This window comes from Sciurus vulgaris (genome assembly GCF_902686455.1).
Source record: "Sciurus vulgaris genome assembly, chromosome: 1".
Taxonomy (NCBI): Eukaryota; Metazoa; Chordata; class Mammalia; order Rodentia; family Sciuridae; genus Sciurus; species Sciurus vulgaris.
Window position 1 is genome coordinate 74,071,159 of NC_136461.1, and position 26,802 is coordinate 74,097,960.

At 37.9% G+C, this 26,802-nt stretch overlaps 1 protein-coding gene across 1 annotated transcript in view; it reads left to right on the forward strand.

The window, feature by feature from the left end:
- Nucleotides 1-26,802, forward strand: part of LOC306654020 (calcium-activated chloride channel regulator 4-like) — a gene marked incomplete at both ends in the record, with an annotated part of 111,262 nt that overhangs the window by 74,558 nt on the left and 9,902 nt on the right. Inside the window, 5 exon segments of the mRNA XM_079127235.1 lie at nt 14,431-14,504; nt 14,507-14,568; nt 20,960-21,038; nt 21,041-21,062; nt 21,064-21,104. Coding sequence (XP_078983361.1) covers nt 14,431-14,504; nt 14,507-14,568; nt 20,960-21,038; nt 21,041-21,062; nt 21,064-21,104 — 278 coding nt within the window.

A 26,802-nucleotide genomic window follows, 5' to 3' on the forward strand; every position in this document is an offset into this window, starting at 1 on the left:
AGAAAGAGTGAAGCAGGAGGTATCGCAATACCAGCATTTCAACTATACTACAAAGCAATAGTAACAAAAACGGCATGGTATTGGTACCAAAATAGACAAGTGGATCAATGGTACAGAATAGAGGACATGGACAAAAACCCAAATAAATACAATTTTCTCATACTAGACAAAGGGGCCAAAAATATGCAATGGAGCAAAGATAGCCTCTTCAACAAATGGTGCTGGGAAAACTGGAAATCCATATGCAACAGAATGAAACTAAACCCCTATCTCTCACCCTGCACAAAAATCAATTCAAAATGGATCAAGAACCTCAGAATCGGTTTCAAGATGGCGGCCTAGAGGGTGGCGGCATTTCATGTTGCTCCAGGACTCAGGATTCAAAAGAGGAGATATTGAGACACATGGGACCAACTCAAAGCAGCCGGGTGACTCTCTCCCGTTGGGGAGGCATCCCGGATGGGACAGTAGTCCCGGAACGCAGGGAACTTTGTGAAGTAGAGCTGCCGGTGAGACGCCCCTCCCCCCGCTGGAGCAGTGAACTCAGACAACTGGGAGCGTTGTAAAGGAGGCCACTGCTCCAGCGGGGGGAGGGGCGTCTCACCGGCAGCTCTACTGAAAGAAAATGGATGCCAACCAAGAATCTTATACCCAGCAAAACTTACCTTCAAATTTGACAATGAAATAAAATCCTTCCATGATAAACAAAAGCTAAAAGAATTTACAAAAAGAAAGCCAGCATTACAGAATATTCTCAGCAAAATATTCCATGAGGAAGAGATGAAAAACAAAGAAGCAAATCAGCAAAGGGAGGAATTATCCTAAAGGAATTGTCAAATAAAGGAGGAAACAAGTTGTGTCAAACAAATAAATAAATAAAATTTTAAAAATGAACCAAATGACCGGGAAACCAAATCATATCTCTATATTAACCCTGAATGTTAATGGCCTGAATTCATCAATCAAAAGACATAGACTGGCAGATTGGATTAAAAAGAAAGATCCAACAATATGTTGCCTGCAAGAGACTCACCTCATAGAAAAAGATACCCATAGACTAAAGGTGAAAGGATGGGAAAAAACATACCATGCACATGGACACAGCAAAAACCTGGAGTATCCATCCTCATTTCCAATAATGTGGACTTCAAGCCAAAGTTAGTCAGAAGGGATAAAGAAGGTCATTTCATACTGCTTAAGGGAAGCAGAAATCAGCAAGATATAACAATCATAAACATCTATGCCCCAAACAGTGGCTCATCCATGTATGTCAAACAAATCCTTCTCAATTTCAGAAACCAAATAGACCATAACACAATAATACTAGGTGATTTTAACATGCCTCTCTCACCACTGGACAGATCTTCCAAAAATTGAACAAAGAAACCATAGATCTCAATAACACAGTCAATAATTTAGACTTAACGGACATTTATAGAATATACCATCCAACCAAGAGCGAATACACTTTCTTCTCAGCAGCACATGGATCCTTCTTTAAAATAGACCATATATTATGCCACAAAGCTAATGTTAGCAAATACAAGAAGATAGAGACACTACCTTGTATTCTATCAGATCATAATGGATTGAAGTTAGAAATAAATGAAAGAGTAAAACACAGAAACTATTCCAACATCTGGAGATTAAACAATATGCTATTATATGATGAATGGATAACAGAAGATATTAGGAAGGAAATTAAAAAATTCTTAGAGGTAAATGAGAACAAAGAAACATCATATCAAAATCTCTGGACACTATGAAAGCAGTACTTAGAGGGAAATTTATTTCATGGAGCGCATTTAATAAAAGAAGTAAAACTCAACAAATAAACGACCTAACACTACAGCTCAAAGCCCTAGAAAAAGAAGAACAGAACAGCACCAAAAGTAGTAGAAGACAGGAAATAGTTACACTCAGAGCTGAAATCAATGAAATTGAAACAAAAGAAACAATACAAATAATTGACAAAATAAATACTTGGTTCTTCGAGAAAATAAACAAAATTGATAAACCTTTAGCCACACTAACAAAGAGAAGACGAGAGAAAACCCAAATCACTAAAATTCGGAATGAACAAGGAAATATCACAACAGACAGGATTGAAATACAAAACATAATGAGAAGCTATTTTGAAAATCTATACTCCAACAAAATAGAAAATTTCGAAGACATCAACAGGTTTCTAGAGACATATGAATTGCCTAACCTGAACGAGGAGGACATAAACAATTTAAATAGACCAATTTCAAGTACTGAAATAGAAGAGGTCATCAAAAGCCTACCAACAAAGAAAAGTCCGGGACCAGATGGGTTCTCAGCCAAGTTCTACAAAACCTTTAAAGAAGAGCTCATTCCAATACTTCTCAAAGTATTCCATAAAATAGAAGAGGAGGGAACCCTCCCAAACTAATTCTATGAAGCCAATATCACACTGATACCTAAACCAGACAGAGACTCATCAAGGAAAGAAAATTTCAGACCAATATCCTTAATGAATATCGACGCAAAAATTCTCAACAAAATTTTAGCAAATCGCATACAAAAACATATTAAAAAGATAGTGCACCATGATCAAGTGGGTTTCATCCCAGGGATGCAAGGTTGGTTCAACATCAGGAAATCAATAAACGTAATTCACCATATTAATAGACTTAAAGTCAAGAATCACATGATTATTTCAATAGATGCAGAAAAAGCATTTGATAAAATACAGCACCCCTTCATGCTCAAAACACTAGAAAAAATAGGGATAGTGGGAACATTCCTTAACATTGTAAAGGCCATTTATGCTAAGCCCATGGCTAATATCATTCTAAATGGTGAAAAACTGAAAGCATTCCCCCTAAAAACTGGAACAAGGCAGGGATGCCCTCTTTCACCACTTCTATTCAACATCGTTCTTGAGACTCTGGCCAGAGCAATTAGACAAACCAAAGAAATTAAACGGATACGAATTGGAAAAGAAGAACTCAAACTATCCCTGTTCGCTGATGACATGATTATATATTTAGAGGAACCTGGAAATTCCACCAGAAAACTCTTAGAACTCATAAGTGAATTCAGTAATGTAGCAGGTTACAAGATCAATGCCCATAAATCCAACGCATTTTTATACATAAGTGATGAATCTTCAGAAAGAGAAATTAGGAAAACTACCCCATTCACAATAGCCTCGAAAAAAAAAAAAAATACTTGGGAAGCAATCTCATAAAAGAGGTGAAAGACCTCTACAATGAGAACTATACAACACTAAAGAAAGAAATCAAAGAACACCTTAGAAGATGGAAAGATCTTCCATGTTCTTGGATAGGAAGAATTAATATTGTCAAAATGGCCATACTACCTAAAGTGCTATACAAATTCAATGCAATTCCAATTAAAATCCTAATGACGTACCTTACAGAAATAGAGCAAGCAATTATGAAATTCATCTGGAAGAATAAGAAACCCAGAATAGCTAAAGCAATCCCTAGCAGGAAGAGTGAAACACGGGGCATTGCAATACCAGATCTTCAACTGTACTACAAAGCAATAGTAACAAAAACGGCCTGGTATTGGTACCAAAATAGAAAGGTAGATCAATGGTACAGAATAGAGGACATGGACACAAACCCAAATAAATACAATTTTCTCATACTAGACAAAGGGGCCAAAAATATGCAATGGAGAAAAGATATCCTCTTCAACAAATGGTGCTGGGAGAATTGGAAATCCATATGCAACAGAATGAAACTAAATCCATATCTCTCACCATGCACGAAACTCAAAATGGATTAAGGACCTCGGAATCAGACCAGAGACCCTGCAGATTATAGAAGAAAAAGTAGGTCCAGATCTTCAACATGTCGGCTTAGGACCAGACTTCCTTAACAGGACTCCCATAGCACAAGAAATAAAAGCAAGAATCAATAACTGGGATAGATTCAAACTAAAAAGCTTTCTCTCAGCAAAGGAAACTATCAGCAATGTGAAGAAAGAACCTACAGAGTGGGAGAATATCTTTGCCAATCATACTTCAGATAGAGCACTAATCTCCAGAATCTATAAAGAACTCAAAAAACTCTACTCCAAGAATTCAAATAATCCAGTCGACAAATGGGCTAAGGAAATGAATAGACACTTCACAGAAGAAGATCTACAAGCAATCAACAAACATATGGAAAAATGTTCAACATCTCTAGTAATAAGAGAAATGCAAATCAAAATCACCCTAAGATTCCATCTCACCCCAATTAGAATGGCGATTATCAAGAATACAAGCAACAACAGGTGTTGGCGAGGATGTGGGGAGAAAGGTACACTCATACATTGCTGGTGGGGCTGCAAATTAGTGCAGCCACTCTGGAAAGCAGTGTGGAGATTCCTTAGAAAACTCGGAATGGACCCTCCATTTGACCCAGCTATCCCACTCCTTGGCCTGTACCCAAAGGACTTAAAATCAGCATACTACAGAGATACAGCCACATCAATGTTCATAGCTGCTCAATTCACAATAGCCAGACTGTGGAACCAACCTAGATGCCCTTCAGTTGATGAGTGGATAAAGAAACTGTGGTATATATATACAATGGAATATTACTCAGCCATAAAGAATGATAAAATTATGGCATTTGCAGGCAAATGGATGAAATTGGAGAATATCATGCTAAGTGAGATAAGCCAATCTCTAAAAGCCAAAGGATGAATGATATCGCTAATAAGTGGAGGATGACACATAATGGGGGGGAGGGAAGGGTTAGTGTTAGGGTTAGAGTTAGGGTTAGGGAGGGGGGCAAGTATGGAGGAAGGAAGTACTGTATAGAGGGTAAAGAGGGGTGGGAGGGGTGAGGGGAAGGGAAAAAATAACAGAATGAATCAAACAACATTACTCTATGTAAATTTATGATTACACAAATGGTATGCCTTTACGCCATGTACAAACAGAGAAACAACATATATCCCATTTGTTTACAATAAAAAAAAAAATTAAAAAAAAAAAAGAACCTCAGAATCAGACCAGAGACCCTTCATGTTATAGAATAAAAAGTAGGTCCAAATCTTCAACATGTCCGCCTAGAATCAGATTTCCTTTAACAGGACTCCCATAGCACAAGAAATAAAAGCAAAAATCAACAACTGGGATAGATTCAAACTAAAAAGCTTTCTCTCAGCAAAGGAAACTATCAGCAATGAGAAGGGAGAACCTATAGAGTGGGAGAAAATCTTTGCCACTCATACTACAGATAGAGCACTAATTTCCAGAATGTATAAAAAACTCAAAAAACTCTACACAAAGAAAACAAATAACCCAATCAACAAATGGGCTAAGGAAATGAATAGACACTTCACAGAAGAAGATCTACAAGCAATCAACAAACATATGGAAAAATGTTCAACATCTCTAGTAATAAGAGAAATGCAAATCAAAACTACCCTAAGATTTCATCTCACCCCAATTAGAATGGCGATTATCAAGAACACAAGCAACAATAGGTGTTGGCGAGGATGTGGGGAAACAGGTACACTCACACATTGCCGGTGGGGTTGCAAATTAGTGCAACCACTCTGAAAAGCAATGTGGAGATTCCTTAGAAAACTTGGAATGGACCCTCCATTTGACCCAGCTATCCCACTCCTTGGCCTATACCCAAAGGACTTAAAATCAGCATATTACAGAGATGCAGCCACGTCAATATTCATAGCTGCTCATTTCACAATAACCAGATATGGAACCAACCTAAATGTCCTTCAATTGATGAATGGATAAAGAAATTGTGAGATATATATATATATATATATATATATATAGTGAGATATATATATGTATATGTATATATGTATACATATATATGTGTATACACACACACACACACACATACATATATACACAATGGAATATTACCCTGCCATAAAGAATGATAAAATTATGGCATTTGCAGGCAAATGGATGAAATTGGAGAATATCATGCTAAGTAAGATAAGCCAATCTCAAAAAACCAAAGGACAAATGATCTCGCTGATAAGCGGATGATGACACATAATGGGGGGTGGGAGGGGCACAAGAATGGAGGAAGGAAGGACTGTATAGATGGAAAAGAGGGCTGGGAGGGGTTGGGGGAAGGGAAAAAGTAACAGAATGAATCAAACAACATTACCCTATGTAAATTTAGGATTACACAAATGGTATGCCTTTGCTCCATGTACAAACAGAGAAACAACATGTATCCCATTTGTTTCCAATTAAAAAAAAAGAAAAAAGAAACAGAAAAAAAAAATTCCAAAAAAAAAAAAAGAGCATACTGAACCCTCTTCAAAAAAATACAGAAATGTCTTAAAATTCCTGAAGAACTGTTATGCAATGGGCTTCATTAGGTCAGACAGCATCATGGGAGAGGAGGACTACAGTGAAAAAAATTGCACTAGACACAGATTGCTAGCAAGTTGGAGAGGTTAACTGCATTATCCAGCACCCAGAATTTCTCAGCAGTTCAGCGAGTTTGACTATGTAGAACACATTGACATAAGAATTTTTCATCACTAGATAGTAAGCTCTATTGTGGGACTATTCAACTTATTCATTTTATCCTTAGGTTCCTAAATACTAAAATACAAAGTTGTTTAGCAGAACAACAAGGCTACCACTCATGTAAATGTTTCAATCACCCACCCACCCTCCAGCTCCAGACTCCAAATCCAGCTACCTCTCTGTTGTCATAACTCAGAGACTTCCTTGTCCAAATTCTACAGACTGTCCTCTTAGCTTACATTGACTAATGATTTTCTTTTTTAAGACTTTCTACAAATGATAATGATACTGACCAATTTTATTGACTGTGTGCACAGTACTTTATAACTTATTGCATGATTTAATTAAACAAATTAAAATGGGCAGTAATAGTTCATTTATGTAACAAGGGAATGGAATCTCAGAGCAGTTATATAAGTCAGCCAAAATTTAATAGACAGAAAATATCAAGTCAGGGTTAGAACCAACTCTAGATGACTCTAAAATCTGTATACTTTATCTTATTAAACAATTGCCTTTTGGCTGGTGTTGTAGCTCAGTGGTAGAGTGCTTGCCTGGCATGTGTGAGGCACTGGGTTCCAACCTCAGCACCACATATAAATAAGTAAACAAGATAAAAATCCATCCACAACCAAAAAGAAGTTAAAAAGAAATTGCCAGACACTTGTCTTTGATATTAGGATGTAGAAGATTGGGAAGTTTTTCAACATGCAGCATGAAGTGGTAGATTGGGACTGACAGGTGAAAGAGTTGGAATGGTTGCTTTTGTAATGACATGAAAAATTAGGAAATTCCTGAGATAAGCCCTGCTCCATCAGTCCATTCTCAGTCATCCTCACATATATTTTTCCTTTGATAATACAACATGGTCACTATAGCATCTACTTACTTGTCTGAAGTGCCTGAAAAAAGAGTTTCTTCCAAAAATGTTTCTATATGAATTCATGAGAATTGGGAAGGAAGTTCTGAATACAGGGGACCAAAACATGATAGCTACAAACATGTATCAAAACCTTCTCTAAAAAAAGAATACTTTCTGTTGTTTCTCAGTTTTGCCACAAATCGATTGTATCAGAGTCTTTTTAACTAAATATTAACTTTTTTGTTCTAATGTTTTAATTATCTTTTTAAACATTCTCAGGTTGATTTTAGAGTTATACCACCAGCCCTCCCAGGCAGAGATGAACCATACACCAGGTAGTTCACAGTCTGTGAAGAGAAATCAGAACACATTCATTTCACCTCCAACTATGTGCTTGGAAAAAATCAAAATGAGCATGGACCATCAGGTAGGAAATGTGGTTAAAACATCTCATTTTAACAAGCATCTCTGTTCACAGTTTAAGGGCATACACTTTTCAAAACATGTTGTACATGATAAATTGATAAACATTTTTGTCACTTTAAAAAATAGACTAATTAAGCAAAAGAGTTGGCTCTTCAAGACCAAGTGATACCCACAAAGATTTGAATACCTTTTTTAAAGTTCTCCTCCAGGAAGGCCCTATCTTTTACTTTGTTTTTTCTCAGGATTCCACCCTGCACATATCAGTTTGCACTTTGGTTGAATCTGTTTACTGTCCAGAGCTTCACTCTCTATCCTGTGTGAAAAACTATTTCAAGATTCCAGAATAGGAAAATATCCTTGAGAGCATTTTTCTAATGATTTACTGGTCCTTATATATAAAGCCCTCACTCTCTGTGTTCAAATTCTCTAATGTTTATGACACATAAACATTATATTTTGGATCATCATGAAGATTGGTAAACTGAGGGTAACACACACACACACACACACACACACACACACACACACACACACATACTCACAATAGTCTTCTCTATCCATAGCACCCTTTAATACTAAAGACTAGCATGAGTATTTACCCAGAAAACTGAAAAAAAGAAAAAAAAATGGATCATGCCCTCAACTACAAATCCATTCTCCTGACTTAAGGCTCCTATCATAGGCTGTTTTCCTCTCAGACTCTTTATTTCCACACTTTCTGGCAATTACTGCATCCCAGTGAACTTTCAGAAAGATCCCAAGTCTAAGATGTTATGCCATATATTGTTTTCAGATCAGAATTGAAAATGATCTTTAAAAGAAAAAGAATAGAATTATTCTATTCTACAGTCATTAGTATTTAAAAATATATTTAAACAGCTAAAAAGTAAGAGATTAGCCCTGGGCAATGTCTAGATGAATGACACTATAATGATTGATAGCGCTGTGGGAAAGGACACATTCTTTCTTATTGCATGGGACAAACGGACCCCCAATATTTCTCTATGGAATCCCAACAGAACACTAAGAGAAACTTTAACACAGGATACTGTTTCCAAAATGGCCTAAGTATTCCAAGAAAGGAATGAGTAAGAAATCAATTTATAAACTTTTAAAAAATGTTGTCAGAACATAAAAATAAATGGTTTAATGTCATACGTGTAATATTTAAATGTCTGTGTTGCAATAATTGTATCATATCCAAAATTATTATTCATGTGTGATCCTAAGAATTTTGGGGGAGTAAAAAACAGAACTTAAGTAGGAGAAATAAGAAAAAAAAAAAAAAAAGGGTAAAATGCAAGTTACCCAAAAAGAGTTTTGAAGAGTAAATGTGGAGAGAATCTTTTGAACATGGTATACACTTTGCTAAAATTTCCTTCCTAATTAACCCCAATTAGCACCATGAAATGCTATTCTGAAGCCAAAGAGTAAAGGCTTAAACATATGCACCTTTCAAAACACATTTTCAACCAGAAATTTCACCAAGCATAGACACTATGCATGAAATTAGTCAAGGGTATGTAACTAAATTGCCTTAGTTCTCATTATGGGACATTATGAAATCCCTCAAAATTCTGTTTGGTCTCTCTTACTAGATTTTTTTTAATTGCATAATGGAAACATAGAAAATAGCTTTGGGACAGAAAATATTAGGTAGGCATTTGGACTTATAGTTTTCAGGTCAAAGCAAACCCAAAAATGTTAACTGTGATAGTAACTTCTCAGGCAACAAATTCTTCTGTGCCTCCAATTACAGTGAATGCTAAAATGAACAAAGACACAGTTTCCCCAGCCAAATGATCGCCAACATCAAAAAAGTCTGACCAGAGAGGGTGAAGCCCAAGCAGTCAGATGGGATTAACCCAGGCCCCTGGAAGGAAAAGGGGAGAAGCAAGAGAAACTCCCAACAGCTGGAACAAAGAGTCTTGAGAGCCAAGGCCAATCAGAGATGCCACAAAGAGAAGGCTCATGACTGGGGCATCAAATCCCATCTTAGTGGCAGGAAACAAGGAACTATACTGGCCATCTCTGTTTCTCCTCTCTGTATGGGTTGTAGTGCGTAAAGACCTTTTTCCAGAGTCTGGATTGTTCTCTGAACTGAACCTTCAGGTAAGAGGTCACTGAGCAAGAAAATAAGCAATTATACACAACTGAATTATAACAGATTTCTATCAGTACCTTTCACGATGCAATTTACTCAATCATTTGATAATACTGTCTAAAACTAGAGTTGGCAAATTATTCTTAAGTGCACCTCAATATCTTCTTTAGGCATAACAATATTTCCACAGTTGTCCTTTGCTTTATTCCTCTTTCCACAAAACTATCTATACCATATTAACTTATCTCTATCTTACTTCATTCCTTAGCATTTTACCAGATGAATATTTAGCTAATTGGGAAATAGCTGGTTTCAAGTACCTTTACCTAAGAAGGTATTTGTGATTAACAATGGCTTAGAGTAGGCATTCTCAAACTTTAATGTTCAAGGGAATCATTGATAATGTTCAAGTGCCTGATACTGAGGCACTTCCCAAGGTAATATGAGAGATTTACATGTCTAAATATCTCTAGATTTTTAGAGAAACAGGTACTACTTGTCCAAGAACCTCATTTTAATTCTCTCTGAGTTAAATGTTAAACCTCCTTGAAAATATGTTTTGCAATTTCAAAGGTTACTCCAAAACCAGTGTTATCAAAAAGCTCTTTATAAACATAATCACTTCCCTTTGACCTTTTGAATGTGTAAGTTGGGGGTGAACTTGAAAGAGTTGAAGTATGATTTTGATGAATAAAGAGAAGTTATCTGGAGTTCCAAGAATTTAGCAATCCAAGAAGGAAAAAGAAGAGAATAAAGGAAAGAGGGTAATGGACACTAAGAAAAAAGGGCCAACAAGCCATCCTTAATGGTGGGGTATACCAAGAATGTAAAGAAGTATGTGATTTCACATTGTTCCCCATGTTAGTGTATTGGGGCTTTAAACTGGCAAGAACAAAGCACAGGAATTTTCTTTCAGAGTCAGGAACTAATTTGGAAATAGACATAGGAGTCACGTAGATGATCAAAACATTAGTTGTATGTGTGGTTCAGTTCAAGTAACAAGTGTGGTTTGATCTAAAGCCACAGTTGGGATTTCTAATACTTTTTCTTACGTCTGGACATCATATCACCCCAAAAGCATTTTCTGAAAGGCGAATGCTCACCTCACTAGGTACAAAGGGAATCATAGCTCACATTAACCAGAATCTGGTGGTAGGTAGAGAAACTGGTTTGCAGATCTGCCTCTCCAAGGTAGGACAGGACCCTGACCATGTATGCTCAGCCCAAGGAATCTAGAGCAGAATGCATACACTGAGGATGGGCAGTTCAAAGAGAAGGAAGAAGAAACTAAGCTTCCTAGATAAATTCCAGCCCATATATATCACAGATTCTGTGTTAATTGTGAATAACTTATAATAACTGAAATCCAGTATCACCTTCAGAAATGTGTAAGGGTGAGTAACTAGGCTTTGCAAAAAGAAGCTCTTCCTATTTTTTTTAAACTAACAGTCTTATAAAATGATTCCTTTAGGGAAAAAAGTGAAATCTAGACCACATACTTACCTCAATAATAATATAAATCTTCCTGTTATAATGAAAGGAAGTGGCTATTACTCTTCTAACATGTGACTGATCCACGATTTTAAAGTACCATGACAAAAGATCTCTCTGTTACCATGTTAGTCAGTTCTGACTCTACCTGGAGAATTCAGAGTTGTTCATCTGAAACCCCAGAGGACCTGGAATAAAATGATAAAAAGAAAAAAAAAAAAAAAAACAGAAAAGTTAGCACCCCATTTTATGTACTTGGCATTTTCTTTCTCCCTCTAAGGAATAAGATATAAGGAAATATATATAAGGAAAATATATAAGGAAATTCTCTCATGATAAATTTAACATGGGAAAGTACAAATACGTTTATTTTATGACTCAAAAATTATCAAGTCAATAAAATATCTGTCAGAACTACAAAGAGAATAGAAAAAAGAATTATTAACACAATAAAGATAAGTTCTCCTAAGATCTTAAATGTTCACCCAAAATGTCAATACTATATCACAGAACCAAAATCAGTTTTCCTTTCTTTTAAAATTAACACACATTAATTATCCATATTAATGGAATTCACTGTGATATATCCATACACACACACAGATTGCATTGATCATTTTGAAATCAATTATTAATTTAACTTTATATGATTTCCATTTTGAGTTATAACCTGATAACTAAGTCTAATAAAAAATATATTTATAAGTTGAATAGAGTATGCATAATAAAGATTTTATATAGAAATAATGCATAGTAATTATATTTGAAAAAATGAAATAAATTTTGTATTATTGCATTTATAAACTTAAGATACTATTAAAGGTGAAATAAAAATTAGTACAATCTGAAATTTGTGTATGATACTCAAGGACACTGGAATCATTTTAGCAAATAGCCTCAGCATTAAATGCACCAAATACCCCCAATATGGTGTAGAATTAGAGAGGAAATCGAAACTGAAATTCACCTTAAAAACTATGTGGAAACAAATGTTAAGTATATACGTTGAATAAAGAGACTGTTGACACCAGAATACACTATATTAAAACTTGTGGATGTGGCCAAAATAGTACTCAAAGGACTTGTTTTTACCTTATTTCTAAACAACAATAAAACAAACAAAAATAAATTAGCTAAGCAATTAACTTGGGAAAGCAGATAATTATATTAGAAATCAAAAAGTAATAAAAGTGATTTCTAATAATAAAAGAAAAAAAATAATGAAACACGAGTGATACAATAACAACCAAAGCTTCAAAAATAATTTTAAATGTACCAAATACCCCCAAATATGGTGTAGTAGAATTCTAGAACTAGTAAAGGCATGGGGAAAGATTTCCTTACATTTTATAATCCCCTGAACTGGAAACCTGAGAATATTCATCAATAATGGAATTCTGAAAGTATAGTTAATCTATATTACAAAATTGTAATCAACATTTAAATAGAAGGAGATGATTGCATTTGTCACCATGGACTACATCATGCATGTGAGTGCCAACCTCAGGCATAGTCCTGTACCCACTGTACAATTTCCCTAATATTCTCTTTAAATCAACTCATTTAAAAGGAAAAAAAAAACAAATTTGATGTCATTCTGTCAGTACTATCTGTGGAAAACACAAGTTTGATATGTTGGATAATTTTTTCTGTCACACAAAAATGAATCCACAACAAATGACATTTTCAAAGCTCTTCCTTGACCCAGTCACTCTCCACTGTTGCGTACAATCCTGTTTGCCTAAGATGGATTTGGTTTAGACCCATTAAGCACAGTCTTTTCTCACCTTGAGGAGCTGGTCTCTGAATGCCTTCCTGAGGTAGGTCTAATGGAGACAGTGAGCTTGTAGCTCAACCAGTCACTTGGGAGTATGTGAGAAGTGAATTAGTTATGAAAAGGATGCCTCTGAGGGTACTGGAGCAGCTCCCCACTTCCCTCTCTAACAAGAGAATAGAAACTCAGCCAGGGAGATGGATGGAAAATAAGTCAAGAATATACACTTGTCTCCAATTTCAAGTTTCCCCATCATTTGGGAACAAATGGAAGGGACTGTTATAAACATTCAGCAGGCTGAATATGTTCAGAGCCAGTGTTTGGAGGGAGGTTTTTCCCAACAGCTTTGGCAAAGAGGAAGTCTCTCACTTCCAACCTTATTACAAAGACCTTTCCAAATTTATTGAGGGGGTAATAGCACCTCCTCAAATGAACTAGATAATCCACTAAACACTGGAGAGGATCCAAGCCCCCAAGGTGTCTCCAGTGTTTCAAAGACCTTGAACAAACTTCTGTTCAAGCATTATGATGTGTTGTTATTTTGACTGAAGTGATAACCATTACTAAATTGGTCAATCCACTGGTCAAAACAATTTCCTAAGTAACAACACACAGGTTCAGAACAAGCCTGGTTGCTTGAAGCAAGTTGAGAGAGAGGTGGTGGGTAATAGGAAGGCAGTTCAGGTAGGGACCAGGGCAAGACTGCATAGGATGCATTTCTTAATACTCCATCCTCTACCTACATCACAGTTTCCCTGAGGTTGCCACTGCAACAGGTTCATTGAGAATATTCTACAACACAGTATTTCTATGAATGTAGAATTATCCTACCAAATTCCCAAGGGCATGAAAGAGGGCACAAGAGCCACCTGAAAAGATAAAGTCTGGGTACACATGACAAAACCTCTATCCTGGGAATGTAGCCCACAATCCAACATTATATCCTTGTATCTGAGCTATTGAAGGTAGTCTATTTTTAGTCCTTTTTGGGGTGCTGATATGTACTGGCTCCTTCTACTTTAGGACAAGACTTCTGGATTTATCATTATAACTGCTAACCTGACCTCTTTTCTCCTTTTAAAAACAAAAACTTACCATATTATTTGCCTTATAAAACCACATTACCTCATTATGGGCCTGTTCATAAAGTTGGTGTTTTTGGATTGACAGGTACAAGAGGGAAATGTCTGAGATTAGCTCTGCTCCATAGGTCCATTCTCACTCAGCTGTACTCACATGTATTTTTTTCATTTGATAACCAGATTTGTCACTACAGCATCTACTTACGTATTTGAAGCCATGAAAAAAATATTTTTTTTCAAAAATGTATCTATATTAATCCTGAGAATTGGAAGGAAAATCTTCAGTATAGAAGGCTGAAACATGAAATCTACAAACATGTAATTGTCCAAAGTCCTCTCTTAAATGCTTTCTGCTGCTTTCTAATCTTAACCTCAATTCACTGTTTCATAGTTTCCAGATTAAATAATATAATTTCTATTTATGATGTTTTTACAATCTTTTTTTAAATTATTTATATTGTATACAAATGGGATACATATTGTTTCTCTGTTTGTACATGAAGTAAATCAATACCATTTGTGTAATCATATATTTACCTAGGGTAATAGTGTTTTGATTCTGTTATTTTTTCCCTTCCCCTCACCCCTCCCACCCCTCTTTACCCTCTATACAATCCCTCCTTCCTCCATTCTTGCCCCATCCCACCCACACTATGAATCATCCTCTGCTTATCAGTGAGGTCATTCGTCCTTTGGTTTTTTGAGATTGGCTTATCTCACTTGGCATGATATTCCCCAATTTCACCCATTTGCCTGCAAATGCCATAATTTAATTATTCTTTATGGCTGAGTAATATTCCATTATATATATATATTATATAATATATATATATATATATATCACAATTTCTTTACCCATTCATTAATTGAAGGGCATCAAGGCTGGTTCCACAATCTGGTTATTGTGAATTGAGCAGCTATGAACATTGATGTGGCTGCATCTCTATAGTATGCTGATTTTAAGTCCTTGGATATAGGCCAAGGAGTGGGATAGCTGGGTCAATGGTGGTTCCATTCCAAGTTTTCTAAGGAATTTCCACACTGCTTTCCAGAGTTGCTGCACTAATTTGCAACCCCACCGGCAATGTGTGAGTGTACCTGTTTCCCCACATCCTCGCCAACACCTATTGTTGCTTGTATTCTTGATAATCACCATTCTAATTGGGGTAAGATGGAATCTTAGGGTAGTTTTGATTTGCATTTCTCTTATTACTAGAGATGTTGAACATTTTTTCATATCTGTTGATTTTTTATAGATCTTCTGTGAAGAGTCTGTTCATTTTTCTTAGCCTATTTGTTGATTGGGTTCTTTGTATTCTTGGTGTAGAGTTTTTTGAGTTTTTTATACATTCTGGAAATTAGTGCTCTATTTGAAGTATGACTGGCAAGGATTTTCTCCCACTCTGTAGGCTCTCTCTTCACTTTGCTGATAGTTTCCTTTGCTGAAAGCTTTTTAGTTTGAATCTGTCCCAGTTGTTGATTCTTGCTTTTATTTCTTGGGCTATGGGAGTCCTGTTAAGGAAGTCTGATCCTAAGCCGACATGTTGAAGATTTGGACCTACTATTTCTTCTATCAGATGCAGCATCTCTGGTCTGATTCTGAGGTTCTTGATCCATTTTGAGTTGGGTTTTGTGCAGGGTGAGAGATAGGGGTTTAATTTCATTCTGTTGCATATGGATTTCCAGTTTTCCCAGCACCATTTGTTGAAGAGGCTATCTTTTCTCCATTGCATATTTTTGGCCCCTTTGTCTAGTATGAGAAAATTGTATTTATTTGGGTTTGTGTCCATGTCCTCTATTCTGTACCATTGATCTACCTGTCTATTTTGGTGCCAATACCATGCCGTTTTTTGTTACTATTGCTTGTAGTATAGTCGAAGTTCTGGTATTTGCAAAGCCCCGTGCTTCACTCTTCCTGCTAAGGACTGCTTTAGCTATTCTGGGTTTCTTATTCTTCTAGGTGAATTCATGATTGCCGCTTGCCGCCGACCAGCGGGACAAATGACACATACTTCAGAAGTTCATGAAGCTTCCGCTTTATTCGGATAACACCCTCAATATATAAGCAGTCTCATGCATAAGCAATTGTAATCAGATATGTCCATCCAATCCTATTAAAGATCAAGCGATCACAAGCTCAAGCATACATGTAAGATATATCTGTCCATGCGCTAAGCAGCTGAACTAATTATCATAAACCAATGGTAAACACTTCCTGTTTTTCTCAAGGCACATTCAGCACGCCCTTTGGCTGTCTGCCAGTCGCCATCTTGGATGCATGTGGCATAACCCTGGGCCCCAGGTCTCGCCTGTGACAATAATTGCTTGCTCTATTTCTGTAAGGTATGTCATTGGGATTTTAATTGGAATTGCATTGAATCTGTATAGCATTTTTGGTAATAGGCCATTTTGACAATATTAATTCTTCCTATCCAAGAACATGGGAGATATTTCCATCTTCTAAGATTTTCTTTAATTTCTTTCTTTAGTGTTCTGTAGTTCTCATTGTAGAGGTCTTTCACCTCTTTCGTTAGATGATTCCCAAGTATTTTATTTTTTTCAAGGTTATTGTGAATGGGGGTGGTTTTCCTAACTTCTTTCTGAAGATTCATCACTTATGTATAAAATGCATTAGATTTATGAGCATTGATCTTATATCCTGCTACTTTACTGAATTCACTTATGAGTTCTAAAAGTTTTCTGGAGGAATTTCCTGGTTCCTCTCAATATAATCATGTCATCAGCGAATAGGGATAGGGATAGTTTGAGTTCTTCTTTTCCTATTTGTATCCCTTTAATTTTCTTGGTCTGTCTAGTTGCTCTGGCTAGAGTTTCAAGGACAATGTTGAATAGAAGTGGTGAAAGAGGGCATCCCTGCCTTGTTCAGTTTTTAGGGGGAATGCTTTCAGTTTTTCTCCATTTAGAATGATATTGGCCATGGGTTTAGCATAGATGGCCTTTACAATGTTAAGGAATGTTCCCACTATCCCTATTTTTTCCAGTGTTTTGAGCATGAAGGGATGCTGTATTTTATCAAATGCTTTTTCTGCATCTATTGAAATAATCATGTGATTCTTGACTTTAAGTCTGTTGATATGGTGTGAATGACATTTATTGATTTCTGGATGTTGAACCAACCTTGCATCCCTGGAATGAAACCCACTTGATCGTGCTACACTATCTTTTTAATATATTTTTGTATGCGATTTGCTAAAATTTTGTTGAGCTTGTTTGCATCGATGTTCATTAAGGATATTGGTCTGAAATTTTCTTTCCTCGATGTGTCTCTGTCTGGTTTAGGTATCAGGGTGATATTTGACTTCATAGAACAAGTTTGGGAGGGTTCCCTCCTCTTCTAATTCATGGAATACTTTGAGAAGTATTGGAATGAGCTTTTCTTTGAAGGTTTTATAAAACTCAGCTGAGAACCCATCTGGTCCTGAACTGATGACTTCTTCTATTTCATTACTTGAAATTGATCTATTTCAATTGCATATGTCCTCCTGGTTCAGTTTAGGTAATTCATATGACTCTAGAAACCTGTTGATGTCTTCAAGATTTTCTATTTTGTTGAAGTATAGATTTTCAAAATAGCTTCTAATTATGTTTTGTATTTCACTCGTTTTCTGTTGTGATATTTCCTTGTTCATTCTGAATTTTAGTAATTTGAGTTTTCTCTCTCCTTCTCTTTGTTAGTGTGGCTAAGGGTTTATCAATCTTCTTTATTGTTTCAAAGAACCAACTATTTTGTTAATTTTTTCAATTGTTTCTTTTGTTTCAATTTCATTGATTTCAGCTCTGATTTTAACTATTTCCTGTCTTCTACTACTTTTGGTGTTGATCTGCTCTTCTTTTTCTAAGGCTTTGAGCTATAGTGTTAATTCGTTTAGTTGTTGATTTTTTTCTTTCTTTTATTGAATGCACTCCATGAAATAAATCTTCCTCTAAGTACTGCTTTCATAGTGTTCCAGAGATTTTGATATGATATATCTTTGTTCTCATTTATCTCTAAGAATTTTTTTATTTCCTCCCTGATGTCTTCTATTATCCATTCATCATACAATAGTGTTTTATTTAATCTCCAGGTGTTGGAGAAGTTTCTGTTTTTTATTCTGTCATTTATTTCTAATTTCAATCCATTATGATCTGATGGATTACAAAGGTAATCTATCTTCTTGTACTTGCTAACATTAGCTTTGTGGCATGAAATCTGGTCTATTTTAGAGAAGGATCCATGTGCTGCTGAGAAGAAAGTGTATTCGTTCTTTGTTGGATGGAATATTCTACATATGTCATTAAGTCTAAATTATTGATTGTGTTATTGTGATCTATGGTTTCCTTGTTCAATTTTTGTTTGGAGGATCTGTCCAGTGGTGAGAGAGGCATGTTAAATCACCTAGTATATTGTATTATGGTCTATTTGGTTTCTGAAATTGAGAAGGATTTGTGTTGACATACATGGATGAGCCACTGTTTGGGGCATAGATGTTTATGATTGTTATATCTTGCTGATTTCTGCTTCCCTTAAGCAGTATGAAATGACCTTCTTTATCCCTTCTGACTAACTTTGGCTTAAAGTCCACATTATCGGAAATGAGGATGGATACTCCAGCTTTTTTTGCTGTGTCCATGTCCATGTGTTTTTTCCCATTCTTTCACCTTTAGTCTGTGGGTATCTTTCTATAAGATGAGTCTCTTGCAGGCGGCATATGGTTGGATCTTTCTTTTTAATCCAATCTGCCAGTCTATGTCTTTTGATTGATAAGTTCACACCGTTAACATTCAGGTTTATTATTGAAATATGATTTGTATTCCTGGTCATTTGGCTTTTCTTTTTTTTTTTTTTTTTTTTTTTTTTTTTTTTTTTTTTTTTTGACACTACTTGGTTTCTCCTTTATTTGGCTATTTCTTTAGGATAGTCCTCCCTTTGCTGATTTGCATCATTGTTTTTCATCTCTTCCTCGTGGAATATTTTGCTGAGAATGTTCTGTAATGCTGGCTCTCTTTTTGTAAATTATTTTAGCTTTTGTTTATCATGGAAGGATTTTATTTCGTGGTCAAATCTGAAAGTATGTTTTGCTGAATATAAGATTCTTGATTGGCATCTGTTTTCTTCAGGGCTTGGTAAATGTTGTTCTAGGCCCTTCTAGCTTTTAGGTTCTTCTAGCTTTTAGGATTGAAAAATCTGCTGATATTCTTATTGGTTTCCCCCTGAATGTAATTTAATTCTTTTCCTCTCGTGGCCTTTAAAGTTCTGTCTTTATTTTGTATGTTAGGCATTTTCATTATAATATGCCTTGGTGTGGGTCTGTTGTAATTTTGTGTATTTGGAGTCCTATAAGCCTCTTGTACTTGATTTTGCATTTCATTCTCAGGTTTGGGACATTTTCTGATATTATTTCATTGAATAGATTGTTCATTTCTTTGGTTTGTTTCTCTAGGCCTTCCTCAATCCCAATAGTTCTAAAATGGCCTTTTCATGATATTCCATAATTCTTATAGATCCTGTTCATGATTTCTTACTGTCTTCTCTGTTTGGTCAACTTTGTTTTCAAGATTAAATATTTTTTCTTCAATGTCTGAGGTTCTGTCTTCTAGGTGTTCTATCCTATTGGTTGTGCTTTGTATCAAGTTTTAAATTTGGATTATTGTTTCCTTCATTTTCAAGGATTTCTATTTGTGTTTTTTTTTTTCAGTATCTCTAACTCTTATTGAAATGATCTTTTGCTTCCCATATTTTGCTCTTTTAACTGTCAATTGGTGCGATCATTCAATGCCTGCATTTGCTCTTCATCTCATCATTTGCTTCCCTGATCATTTTTAATTATGTACATTCTGAACTCCCTTTCTGTCATTCTTCTGCCATGCTGTCATTGGATTTTATTGATGTAGCATCTAGGTTGGGACATTTTCTTGCCTTGTTTTCTCATATTGGTCAGGTATCAGTGGAACGCTGAGATATTGCGGATTTCCTCTATTGACTTATAGTGTCCCTGTAGATTTCCAATGTATCTCCTCCTAGTCTTCAGTAGCCTGAAGTCTTGGAGGAACTTGATAATCCAGTTCCCCACAAGAAAGCTGCACCTCTAAGGCTGGTGGCCTTCAGATGGGGTATATTCCCTGCTGGTGGGCAGAGGTGCCTCCACTTGTTGACCGATGGTCAGCCAAAGGGAACTAAACTGTGGGCTGAGGCATGGCTGGTCTGGGCCTGTGTCTCTGGTTCTACTGCCCTTGTGGGAAAGCCTTGCCCAGCAGGGAAGACTCACCTGGTGAGGATGTCTCGCTGGTCAGCTCCCCTCCTAGAAGTTCCCCTCGATCTAGAACTACTGCCTGGGCTGGGCAGCCCTCTTCTGCAACGTTCCTAGGGGCCTGGACCTGCCTCCTGGGCCAGGGAGCCTCGCCCTGTGCCAAAGCATCTCACTGGGCAGCCCTCCTCTGCAATTGCTCCCGGTTGTCCAAGTCCACCACTCCAGTGGATGGGGGATCTCGTTGGGCAACTCTATTTCACAAAGTTCCCTGCTTTCTGGGACCACAGCCCTGTTCGGGGCATCTCCCCAGTGGGAGAGACTTACCTGGCAGCTCTGAGTTGGTTCTAAGTCTCTCAATATCTCCTCTTCTTGAATCTTGAGTCCTGGAGCAACATGAAATGCAGTCACCCTCTAGTCCACCATCTTGAAAACCCCCTTACAATCTTTTCATACATTCTCAGGCTGATGTTAGAATTGCAGCACCAGCCCTCCCTGGCAGAGATGAACCATATGCCAGGCAGTTCACAGACTGTGGGGAAAAAGAGAATACATTCATTTCACCCTAACTTCATGCTGGAAGGAAACAAAACGAGTATGGACCACCAGGTAGGAAATGTGGATAAAACATCTCTCTTAAACAAACATCTCTGTTCCCAGGTCTAGTAACAGGCCTTGGAGCAGAAGTCTCAAGGCTCAAATCCTGACTCCTCTGTTTATTAGCTATGTGTGAAATTAAACAAGTGACACACCCTTCTGTGCTTATCCTGGTAAATGGTGAAGAGTGCAGTCTCTACCTTGTAGAAATTTTATGAATATTAAAATAGAGACTCCATGCAAATGTACGTTACACAGTGCTGAAAATATCTTCAGAAATTTGACAGAGAGCAGAATTAATAAATATTTTCTAAGGCATAATTTTTAGATTCCAATTTTTTCTTTCTCTACATGTGGTTATTAATCAATCATATGGAAGTTCCATGGACATCAGATGCATAGGAAGCTGGAGACAGTCATCATGCCACTTATTGATCAAGAGGAAAATTCGTAGGCTCTTAGTTGTTTGATATTATATTTAAACTATTTGCTTATATCAGTTGAAATTGTCAATAGTTGATCATTTGGACCCATTGAAATGGAAATTTCATCTAGTTCAATCTAAATGTTAAGATTATTTGTTCAGATGAATGAAAGAAACTATTTACAGACAAAAATGCAAATCACTGTTAGAAGAAAATCCAATTCATATATCACTATTCATGAAAACTTTCAGGCAACCCCATACTCCAGAATTGTCTCTCATTCTCCTATTGCCTGTTCAGTGAATGTTCATTAATCTCTGTCCCTGTCCAACACTGCCAGCGCTAGTCATCAATATCTCGATCAGTTCCCCTCTCCTACCTTGAAAGCTCCATCATTCCCTCCATCCTGATCTTACCTCTCTCACATGTTGTCCTGACCAGAATTGCTCTCCTTGGTCCCTCTAATCCTTTGCAACTTCATAGCTGTACCCTCTTTCCTGTCATGTCCAGCAAGCTCAGTCACTTCAATCATAAGTACTAATAGTTTGATTCCCCCACTACTCTTATCCTTCACTTTGATTCAACTTACTAAATCTCCTGTACTAAATCTCCTGAGTGATTCAGTCTCTCTTTTTGCTTCTATGTTTCTCAGATTGTTCAAGAAAATTACAAAACCAATTGGCATCATTATAAGTACACATTTTCCAAACTCAGCGATGCCCTCAAAGCTATGCAAAAAACTTTTACTTGACTTTTCTCAGCTCCCTTCCTCATTTCCCATAGCAGCTCTTTGAAAGATTTTTCCCATTTTTCTCAAGATCACTAGCCACTCTTCTCACTCCCACAAATCAACAGATGCCTTTATGAAACAAACTGAAGTCCCTCCCTTTTTCCTTCCTATATTACAACTCATGACCCCCAGCATCTCTCCTCTTAGAAATTGCTGCATATATACGATATGTGTTTTTCTAAACAAATTCACATTCTTTAAAACTATGCCCTAAAAATAAACAGCTTTGAGAAAAAATAGGCTTATAAAACAATTCCTAGAAACCTTTTTGCAATTTTGTAAAAATAAAAATTACAAAAACAATAATAGGTACCTAGAGAGATGACTTGAGCCACCTATGCAATTACTCAGTATTGTTGCCACAGCACTTAGTAAGCACACAAATGCGTACACACACGCAACACACAGAGAAATGCTATTTAAAGAGTGAAAATGGTCAGGCAGCTACTCAAGACTGAAGTAGTGAGGATTGCTTGAGCCTAGGAGTTCAAGGTCATTCTAAGCAACACAATGAAATCTGTTGAAAAAAAAAAAAAAGAAGAAGCAGAGAAAGAGAGAGGGAGAAGGAACAAGTGGTGCAAGGTAGAGGAATCTGCCTCAGTTGAAAATGAAATAAGCCTAAGCTAAGAACACACCTTGATAAAAAAAAAAGCCACAGGTGCAGGAAGTTTTAAAATTTCTTATAATTCCTATTGTAGTAGTTTTTCCTCTGTACAAGGTTATAATTCTACTCCCAATAATCTTTGCTTAAGAAATATTTAACTGGTATTTCTAAATTTTAAACCTGTAAGATAATTTAAGGTATGTAGATATTATGATAACAAGCAGATTCCAATCCACTAGATCTAAGGTGAGCTGAGAGTTTCATTTCTAATAAGTTCCCAAAAGATGTTCAGTCTGAAGATCTAAGATGACATTTTGAGCAGTAAGGACAAAAATGAAAAAAACATGAACTCTGTATAATGCTGATATTCCCACCTATTTTCAGATCTCATGTTAGTAAATTATAATATAGAAGCATACTTCATAACAGAACAGACTGTATTTCAGACCTCTCTTTTTTAAATCTCCATTTCCTCAGAAATTTGTTTTGATTTGTTTGTTGTTTGTTTGTTTTGAGGGAGTGTTAATTTGTTTTGGTTTTGTTTTCTTTTTCTTTGGTACTGGGTATTTAATCCAGGGGTGCTTCACCACTGAGCTACATCTCCAGCCCCTTTTTATTTTATTTTGAGACAGGGTCTCACAAAGTTACTAAGAGTCTTCCTAAGTTGCTGAGGCTGGCTTTGAACTTGTGATCCTCCTATCTCAGCTTCCCAAGTCACGGGGGTTGTAGACATTGGCCACTGCACCTGGCTCCTCAGAAGTTTTTGCTTTCATTGATAATGCAGAATTCCCCTCAGTTTTTTCCTTTCTTCAACTCACACTGTTGATTTATGTATATCCTTCCATTTACTGAGTTCTTTTAAAAAAGTTCTAATTTGAGGTTTTCAAGATGGCGGCCTAGAGGGTGGCTGCATTTCATGTTGCTCCAGGACTCAGAATTCAAAAGAGGAGATATTGAGACGCTTGGGACCAACTCAAAGCAGCCGGGTGACTCTCACCCCCTGGGGAGGCATCCCGGATGGGACGGTGGTCCCGGAACGCAGGAAACTTTGTGAAGTAGAACTGCCGGCGAGACGCCCCTCCCCCCGCTGGAGCAGTGAACTCGGACAGCTGGGAGCACCGTAAAGGAGGCCGCTCGGCACAGCGCTGGGACTCGGAGCAACCACTGGGGCTCAGGCGGCTGCCCAGGGGAGGAGCGGCGAGGAGAGCTGTGTGGACTCAGGACACCGGGGCCTGCCCTGAGGAGGAGGAGAAGGAGCGTGGCCACTTGGATTCGGAGTGACTGCACCAGAGCTACACGCGGTTGCCAGAGAAGAAGCCGCGCGGCGAGCTGTTTGGACTCAGAACGACGCTTCTGAACCCTGGGGCCTGCCCTGAGGACGAGGAGGAGGAAGAGGAGCGCAGCCGCTTGGATTCGGGTGACTACACCAGAGCTACAGGCAGTTGCCAGAGAAGGGGCTGCGTGGCGAGCTGTTTGAACTCTGACCACTTCTGAACCCCGGGGCCTGCCCGGAGGAGTAGGAGAAGGAGGAGGAGGAGCGCGGCGGGTCCTTTGGACTTGCAGTGACTGCATTAGCGCTCCAGGCGGCTGCTCAGAGGAGAAGGCGAGTGGTGAGTTGTTTGGTCTTAAAGTGACAGCTCCTGAACACAGGGGGGCTGCCTGGAGGAGAAGCGTGGTGGGATGCTTGGTCTTGAGTGGCCGCACCAGAGCTCCGGGCGGTTGCCCAGAGGACCCGTGCAGCGGGTCACGTGGATTCAGAGCCACTCAGAGGGACTGCTCCTGAACACCCGGGGGGTTATCTGGAGAAGGAGGAGGAACGGGGAGGGTCACTTCGACTCGGAGTGATTGATTGCCCCGGGCTACGGGTGGTTGGTGGGAGGAGGAGGCACGCAGTGAGTTTCTTGGACTCCTAGTGACCGCACCGGAATACTGGGCGGCTGTCTGGAGGAAGAGGCCTGTGGCGGGGTCTCTGGGACTCAGAGCGATTGTTCGGGGGCCACAGGTGGCTGCTCAGAGGAGGGGCCACACAGCCAGGCGATTAGGTGCAGAGCAGGGTCCCAGGATCTAGGAGGCTTCTGGGTGGAAGAGCCGCACAGAGACAGGCTTAGGGCGGAGCGAAGGTTCCAGGCCTGTGGGCAAATTCTCTGAGGAGGGGCAGCCTAAGGAGATTCATCTGCCAAGGGTGAGGCTCCCAGGCCCAGGAGGTAGGGCCGGGCCCCTGGGAACTTTGCAGAGGAAGGCAGCCCAGCCCAGGCGGTAGCTGTAAATTGAGGGGAACCTCTAGGAGGGAACTGACCAGTGAGACCTCCCCACCGGGTGAGTCTTCCCTGCCGGGTGAGGTTTCCCCACAAGGATGGTAAAACCAGAGACTCAGGCCCAAACAGGCCTTGTCTCAGCCCGCAGCCTAGGTCCCCTTTGGAGGACCATTGGTTAACAAGTGGAGGCACCTCTGCCCACTAGCAGGGATTATACCCCACCTGAAGGCCACCACTCCTAGAGAGGCAGCTTCCTTGTGGAGCACCGCATTATCAACTTCCTCCATGACTTCAACCTACTGAAGGCTAAGGGGGGATATATAGAGAAATCTTCAGGGACATTGTAAGTCAATAGAGGAAATCTGCAATATCTCAGCGGTCCACTGATACCTGAACAATATGAGAAAACAAGGAAAGAAAATGCTGCAAACAAATCTAGATGTTACATCAATAAAACCCAATGACAGCATGGCAGAAGAAATGACAGAAAAGGAGTTCAGAATGTACATAATTAAAATGATCAGAGAAGCAAACGATGAGATGAAAGAGCAAATGCAAGCATTGAATGATCGCACCAATCGACAGTTAAAAGAGCAAATACAGGAAGCAAAAGATCATTTCAATAAAGAGTTAGAGATATTGAAAAAAAACCAAACAGAAATCCTTGACATGAAGGAAACAATAAACCAAATTAAGAACTCCATAGAAAGCATATCCAATAGGATAGAACACCTGGAAGACAGAACCTCAGACATTGAAGACAAAATATTTAACATTGAAAACAAAGTTGAACAAACAGAGAAGATGGTAAGAAATCATGAACAGAATCTACAAGAACTATGGGATATCATGAAAAGGCCAAATTTAAGAATTATTGGGATTGAGGAAGGCCTAGAGAAACAAGCCAAAGGAATGAACAATTTATTCAATGAAATAATATCAGAAAATTTCCCAAATCTGAAGAATGAAATGGAAAATCAAGTTCAAGAGGCTTATAGGACTCCAAATACACAAAATTACAACAGACCCACACCAAGGCACATTATAATGAAAATACCTAACATACAAAATAAAGACAGAATTTTAAAGGCTGTGAGAGAAAAGAACCAAATTACATTCAGGGGGAAACCAATACGCATATCAGCAGATTTTTCAATCCAGACCCTAAAAGCTAGAAGGGCCTGGAACAACATTTTTCAAGCCCTGAAAGAAAATGGATGCCAACCAAGAATCTTATACCCAGCAAAACTTACCTTCAAATTTGACGATGAAATAAAATCCTTCCATGATAAACAAAAGCTAAAAGAATTTACAAAAAGAAAGCCAGCATTACAGAACATTCTCAACAAAACATTCCATGAGGAAGAGATGAAAAACAAAGAAGCAAATCAGCAAAGGGAGGAATTATCCTAAAGGAATTGTCAAATAAAGGAGGAAACAAGTTGTGTCAAACAAATAAATAAACAAAATTTTAAAAATGAACCAAATGACCGGGAAACCAAATCATTTCTCTATAATAACCCTGAATGTTAATGGCCTGAATTCATCAATCAAAAGACATAGACTGGCAGATTGGATTAAAAAGAAAGATCCAACAATATGTTGCCTGCAAGAGACTCACCTCATAGAAAAAGAT